This window comes from Manihot esculenta, chromosome 12 (genome assembly GCF_001659605.2).
Source record: "Manihot esculenta cultivar AM560-2 chromosome 12, M.esculenta_v8, whole genome shotgun sequence".
In the NCBI taxonomy this organism is placed as follows: domain Eukaryota; kingdom Viridiplantae; phylum Streptophyta; class Magnoliopsida; order Malpighiales; family Euphorbiaceae; genus Manihot; species Manihot esculenta.
The window spans coordinates 6,342,389-6,350,244 of NC_035172.2; the positions used below are offsets into that span (position 1 = coordinate 6,342,389).

General features: G+C 34.8%; 1 protein-coding gene across 1 annotated transcript; it reads right to left on the reverse strand.

The window, feature by feature from the left end:
- Nucleotides 1-1,749: 1,749 nt before the first annotated feature.
- Nucleotides 1,750-7,250, reverse strand: LOC110608171 (vacuolar protein-sorting-associated protein 11 homolog). The gene is made up of 5 exons (XM_021747383.2): nucleotides 6,881-7,250; nucleotides 5,078-5,251; nucleotides 4,528-4,851; nucleotides 2,667-4,439; nucleotides 1,750-2,363 (listed from the first exon to the last, which is right to left on the reverse strand). Exons 1-5 carry the CDS (start codon nucleotides 7,100-7,102, stop codon nucleotides 1,983-1,985), a joined length of 2,874 nt encoding a protein of 957 aa, XP_021603075.1. The 5' UTR covers nucleotides 7,103-7,250; the 3' UTR covers nucleotides 1,750-1,982.
- Between the last annotated feature and the right edge of the window lie 606 nt (nucleotides 7,251-7,856).

Sequence of the window (7,856 nt, forward strand, 5' to 3'; positions counted from 1 at the left end):
GTGATCGGATACCCGTTACCCGAACCCGATTAACTATACTAACAAAACTAACCCTAATCCCTAATTTATTTTTTCATTTTACTCTTTCCTCTCTTCGTCTACGTCTCTCTCTCTCTCCCTCGCTTCCCTTCCCATAGTTCTCAGTCACGCCTCTCCCCCACTTCACTGATGACTGCTGGCAGCCTAGTCGTCACCGGCGACGTCTCCTTTCTCTCCCCAGTCGACGATAAATCTTCTCTCTCCCCCGTCAGCAATATCTCCTTCTCTCTCTCCAGCGGCGACATCTCTGACTTTCGAGTTGAAGACAACTCTTCCCTCTGCCAGGTCGGCGTCGGCGATATCTCCTTCTCTCTCCCCAGTCGGGTGAAATCTACTCTTTTCAATTTAAGCTTCTCTCCTCGCACTTCACTGACGCTAGAGACAACCCTTCTCTCCTCAACATCTGCTTTGACTATAACTCTCTTCAGGTTTCAAGATCTTTTATGTGTATGTTCTTAAAGAATTTTATAATTTATGAACTATTAATCTGATTATTTGGATATGTTAAAAAATTTAATTATTTGCTATTTGATTAATGTAATACTGTTGATTTTTAAAATTTATGGACAATTAATCTAATTATTTGATTATAAATCATTATTTGCTGGGTTGCTGAGTTGCTGGTTCTTGTCATTGAACATTTCTCCTCCTACTGCTGAGTTGTTGAGTTGCTGGTTTGTATATTGTGCGGGTATTGTTAAACGGGTTTGGAACGGGTTCGGATAATAAAATTAAAATATTAAACGAGTTTGGGATGGATTCGAAAATTGTATATATAATCGGGTTCAGATTTGGGTACTCTCAATTTTGCGGGTACCCTACCCGTTTACATACCTAATCTTCACTTCAGTTTAAATGTATAATATTTAAACTCATGAAATTTTAATAAAAATAAATGAATTAATGTGTGGGGGTTGAAATGGTAATCGAATAATTGAAAATAACACTTCCATAATGAAGACTCCATATGGGTCTCACGTGGGTCAACACTGTCTTCATTATGCGCATACATACAGAAGATTGTGATGTTACATGTGGACCTCCCAAATCTTCCATTTTAATTATAAAAATAATAAATATTTTTATAAAATAAATCATATTAAATAAAAAATTAATAATTTTATATTTTATTTGAAGAGTTTCATAAATTATAAATCAAATTAAAAAAATTTTAATTAGTATTTAATTATTTTTTTTAAATGGGGATTGGAGATAGTATTTAACTATATATTATGCATGAATATAAATTATATAAAATTGTCCGTTACAAATTTCAGATGTGTATAGAATTTATTATTATAAAAATATTTTTGTAATAATGAATATTTTAAGTAACTATTAATATAAAGACATGAATTTTATATGTATAATTTAATGCTCCTGGACCTAAGATGACAATCAAATTAATGTGTTTCCATGCAAATGCACGTGATGCACGTGTACACAGGCGTCGCCTGCGTTCCCATCATCATTTTCTTGGTCCACAATCCACATCTTCATTCTATTTTACGTATATGAAATACATATGTCCATCCTGTATTATTTAATAAAAAAATTATTATTTAATTTCCGTAATATAAAAAAATTTATTAATTAATATTTTAATTTTAAAAAATATATCAAAATATTTTTAATATTTTAAAAAATATATTAAATATTGACAATTTAATCTTTGGAATTTAGAAAAATTCATTAATAAACAATCGAATATTTAGTTGCTAATTAGCAGTAGATACATCATTAATTTTCATTGCTAATCTAGAAACACCTTGCAGTGAAAACTCAATTGTACAAAACAAATAACAGATGCACTGCACTATAGCAAGAACAATTGTGGACCATTTCCACCTCGGCTAATACTAATCACCGAACACTATTCAGCTAAAAATTAGCAAAGGCAACGCATAAAAATTAACATGAAAAAGGGCAACACTCAAGATCCATCAGAAGTCACTACTGGAAGATAAACTGCTTGATCTATGCGTGCCTGTACTGGTTTTGCTAATGATCCCTTTTCCAAAATACTCGGCGATCACAGAAAAACCATCCTTAGAGCTCTTCACTTGCTGAAAGAATTGATCTTGATCTTTGGAATTCTGCTCCAAACTTCTCCTCATTTCCAGAACAGACCTGTACTCAGCAGCGCACTCTGGGCATTCTTTTTCATTATCACCAAGGCAACGCTGATGGAATGAATGCATGCACATAAAGTGTACAGCAGGAAGATCAAGGGTGAAAGTGCAAGCAGTGCACTTGCTGAGCTGAAAGATTCTTGCATTAGTCCTGAGATCCTGAATTTCTTTTCTCATTGCTACTGTCCCCTCCTGCACAGTAAAAAGATCGTTGGGTTAATAAACACTTGAGGTATAGAATTTCGCAAATTTGAAGGCAAACAGAAATTATTTGGTTCTGTCCATTGTTGTCAAGAACCAGAATTTAGTTAGCGGTTCTATAATGATTATTAGAATTTAGAAAGGTAATAACTGCTTAACAAGTGAAACAATCCCGTAGCGGACTTGCTCCAAGACCGACAAAGTTCTAAGGAGTATTGAATCATAACTATATTTTACAATTGATCGGTGGACTTAAAGGTATAAAATGTCAGTTCAGAAAGAGTGTATTACAACCTGATACTTCTCAATTGCTCGACGATCCTCTTCAATCAGCTTTGACTCTTGTTCAAGCTTCCGAGCTATATAATCCTTGATGACAGAGAGTGTGAGACATGGACTTCTGGACAAGGTCTGAAGAACAATAATAGGAGGCAGGATGTCATCTCTTTCTATATAAGTCAAAACATCCTTGACTTCTTTGGAGCAATCTTCACCTAGTTCACCAAAATATTTCAGCAGATCTGCCCAAAGAGATGAGTCACCTCCTTTACCTGAATCCCCCAGCCTTTTGCAGCATGCAATTAAACCCTCATGATCATGGGCCTGCATGTAGCAAGCAATAACTTCTTTATATAGTTTCATCTTCTCATATAGATATAAAAGCCCTTCTTTAAATCCATTCATCTCACATAGAATTATAGCAAGATCAACATCATATAGTGGATGCTCCAGGTCAGATGGCCATGCACTCTTAAGCAAGCATAGTCCCTTCTCGCGCCTTCTTTTGCATTCTTTTTCCTTGTATGTATCTTTGCTATTGCCAACTAATTTACCATTGGATTGTGCTTTTGATTTCCTAGGCACTCCTGATTTTCCTCTGAGAGAAAGATCTATGTCATTGCAAACTTGTGATATTGATGGAAAGTTCAAATCATTAGACAGGTATAGTTCCAAGAGTGTATTGTGAATTTCTACCTGAGCAGGAGAATCCTTTACGTGGTCAGTATATTTTTCAAGAAAATCCATAAGAGACTGTGGATGATGCATGAAAATATTGAGAAAATCAACAGGAGATGGCAACATAGACAAGTATGCACTACTTGAAGATTCTTGCTTTGCTGATTCCCCATCCTCAGTACAAAGCCTCAGGAGTATTTCAATCGTCTCAACTGGCCTGTGGTCTATGAGAATTTTACCATATTCTTTCACAGTAACACCAGCCTGACTTGGTTCAAGACTTGAAATATACTGCAAAGCCTCGTCATATCTACCAAGGTCTTCAAGTAAGATCTTTAAATACAGTTCATGCCTCCCTGCCTTCTTAGCAACATACATTGCATGCTCATGGTAATTGGCAGCACGGCAGACCCTTATTGCAGTCTCCACATCAAACATATGTTCCCCAACACCATCCTCACTTTTAATAAATACATTCAGCTTGTCAACATCTTTCAATTTGGTATAGCAGTTTAAGAGAAGAGTAGTATGATCTTTAGAAGCAAGACCCTTCTTGTGTAAATTTTCCAAGTAATTTGTAAGGTTGTATATTCTTTGTGCATCCAGAAACTTCTGTATCACATACGAAGGTTCAAGGTGACCAATAGTGTTGATGTACTGTGCCATAGCCTCATCATAATCTTGTTTGCTATACAGATGATCTCCATATTTCCTTAGCACTTCTGCTGTGGCAGCAGCATCAGCTTGCTGACTTTGAACAAGATTGATTGCCACAGTATAAAGATTTTTCTTGAAGAGCATATCCAGCTTGCTTTCCATATCCTTCTCCCCAATACATAAAGCTGATTTGTCAGTCATTATAAGTATTATGTTACCCCATTCACAAAGAATGTGAGAAACTTCTTTAACTGCTAGACTGTGGGCTATTAAACGGTTCTTCAGGTCATAAACATTGAAAGTATCTTTGCCACTTCTTTGATCTGCAATAACACATAAAAGGTAACCACGAAACCACCCCAGAAATTTCTTCTCTCCCTCAAATGCCCAACAGGGACCACGCCCATCAACTTCATAAAAGTAAACAGCTTCAGGTCGGCCAATTATTAACTCCTGATAATAAAACATGTAGAAACAAAAACAAATAACATTTTCTGAGCAACACAAAAAGTGCAAGGTGAAGGCCATCCAAGTTCCTTACCGAGCGATCACTCATTGTTACACTATTAACATTGCTTCCTATCTGATCTAGCATTTGCCTCCTTGGTGGTTGATTGTGCATGCTGAACAAGCTCACAGAATTTGGAGTTACAGCAAATAACTGAAGGGCATGACCATCAACCCTGAATCCAAGACCTGTAATGGATGAATGGCTTTTGTCTGAAACACTATCCACCTGAAGCTTGAAGCGTGTGATACGTTCCCTTGCAATGTCTCCTTTGATGCAGTAAATACTACCATTGTCTAAGCCAATAGCTATGAGCAGTATTGGTGGAGCTTCCTCTAGTACTAAAAAGGATGTTATCTGCAGATCACAATTTCCAGGTTTCTTTTATGATGTGTAGAACTTCAGAGTCAAATATTTAGCAAGGTGACCTTTTCTATGCAAGTTTTGTCTGAATCCTTGAGATGGTAACAATTAAACACAGAAGCAAAGAAATTACAGGAAATTGAAAAGGAGAGAGAAATAGCACTGAGCAATTAACCACAGAAGCAAAGAAATCAAAATAAATTGAACAGGAGAGAAATACCTTTGCTTGAGGAAACTGATTAGTGAAAATTCGCAGGATCCCAATACAATCAGGTATAGATGAGCTTGTGCCCTCTGGCTGCATCTTATCAAGGTCAAAAACCTTGAGGCACATGGCAGATTGCTGTGGAGATATTTGCTCATCCTCCCCAACAGTCACAAGGAAGTTGCGTTGCTGATACATTCCAAATGAGAAAAGGGAAACAAAACTGAGATACAATCCCAACCATGATCTAGCTTTAATAGATAGCTGATGACACAAAGGTAGTTGAGCATCTAGTAATGAAATTATGGGATGAAGATCTTCTTGCCACATAATTGAGATTTCACAAACACTAAACATTAAGTTTGATTTTCTTAGTAAAGACAACATAAATGTTGAATCCTACATCGGTTGTGGAAAGGGTAATGTGCCTCTTATATGAGCCACAGGCAATCCTCCTCCTTGAGCTGAGCTAGTTTTTGAGGTGAGTTAGGTCTGACTCGAATTTAACATGGTATATAGATTATAGGAAGTAAATATATTAATATAGGAAGTAAATATTGATAGATGGGTTAGTTGCTTAATCTTAGGGACTGTATAATCATAAACTTGATTTTCCTTTCTGTTTAGATACCGTTTTTTATATATAAATAGATTGTAATCTTTATTATGAAATACAACAATAAAATATTATATTTCTACACGGTATTAGAGCCTCTCCATCCGATGTTGGGCCTCCCATGAATATGTCACGCACCAATAAAATTCTGGACGTGAAGGGGTGTGTTAATCCCACATCGATTGTGGAAAGGGGTAATGTGCCTTTTATATGAGGCATAGTTAATCCTCCTCCTCCTTAAGCTAGCTTTTGGGGTGAATTAGGCCCGGCCCGAATTTAACAATAAACAACATTGATTCAATAAAAAGAATTCTATACACAAAATGAGAGCTCTTTCATTCAAAGCTTCCTGTAATTCAACCAGAAAAAAAAAAAATTTCCTCTACCACCGATAAACATTCTAAAGTATCAAGCAAAATGAAAGCCAAATACCGAGTGTCCTAAAGAAAAACAATAAAAGAGTAAACTCATTTCAAAATCGAATTTCAAACTAAAAAATGCTTTAACTTCCGTTATTTCTAATGCTTTGGAATTTTATAAAAGCGACATGGTGTCAGGAATCAGGTTAAACCCGCTCAAACATTTGCAAAATGAGACAAATACTTGTTTCTGTTTGTTTGGCATTTCTTCTTAACTTTCCAGAAAGTCTAAGGTTTTTCTTCCCTTCCACTGGAAATAACTTACTTAACCTCAACTTAGTTAAGTTAGATAACCCCCTTCCACTGGAAATAACTTACTTAACACAACCTAGTTAAGTTAGATCCTAGGAAGTGACTTATCAAGGAAGTGACACATTTGAAACAAACAAGGCCTAGTCACTTGACCACTGACCTAGGCTAAAACGCTTCAATTTCCACTAATTTCAATCAAATTTCACCTTTTAATCTCATTATTTGATGATACTCTTCAAATTCAGTTTTTTCGCTCGCATTTTTGGGACAAGCATATAAATTTTCTTTCAATTTAAGGCATTCAAAAGCAACCAAACAGGAAAAGAGGAAAAACTTGAAAAGAGAAGAATCTATCCTAAAGCTTGCTAAGAAAGCAAAATTACGATGCAAAAAGATTAATTAAAATCCAATGTTCTATGATCTTATTTTCTTTTCACATAACGCAAACGAGAGACAACTGAACTAGCAAAATTAGTTAATCTTAACACTCCTTTCAACAAAGACGAATAATCTGCAATAGAAGAAGCATACTTTGAGCTGCTGGATAAAGAGGACGGATGAGGAATGAGCTGGAAAGGCGAAATTGAAGTTGAGACCTCGATCGAGTAAGCTGACCGTGCCGTCATCGGAGCCAATCACCACCTTCCCTCTGCCGCTGGAGCAGCACTCGATTTTTCCACTAACATCTTCGGGAATCTTGCTTTTTCCCCCATATTTCTCCTCGAAGAACTCGAATTTCCTCCATTGGTACATCTCTCCTCACCAGGTAAAAGAAAAAAAAAAATAATTAAGAGAGAAATTATGCAAAGATGGATCGTGAAGGCTTAAACCAACAGGGAATTCCCCGGCACTGTTACTATATGCAGGAGGAGATATAGACAGCAAGGAGCGAGAGGGGTGATCATAAAAAAGGACAACGCGTTTTATATGTTTTTAAACGACGTCGGTTTATGCAGCTTGCTTGAGGTCCGATATACGGGTTTCACGTGAAGTTTTTAAAAAGTCGATGGACTGCTTACTTGGGCCGAACTTCGGCTATCAACCTGGAACAAAACCGCAATTGATGAGATTATAGGCAATTTTATAAGTTTGAATTAATAATTTTATAAGAATTTAAATTAATTGATTTTTTAATAATTTTTTATTTAAAATGAAAAAATATTTTTTAAAATTTTAAAATTATTATTTAAAAAATAAATTATTATATAATTTTATAAAAATTTATTTAAATTTTTTTCTTATAATATCAATCATATCAAGTGAAGGATTAATAAAAGAATAATTTTATATGAAATGAAAAATGAATAAAGCTAAATTACTATCAAATTTATAAATTTTAAAAAATTAATTAATTTATTTTTATTTTAAAATTATTTGACTAAATATCTTTATATTTTATAAAATTTAACTGTCTTAAATTATTTATATTATTTATTTTTTATAAATTTAATTATAAATATTATTTAATTTTTATAATTTTAAAATTTATATTATTTAGTGTTTCTAA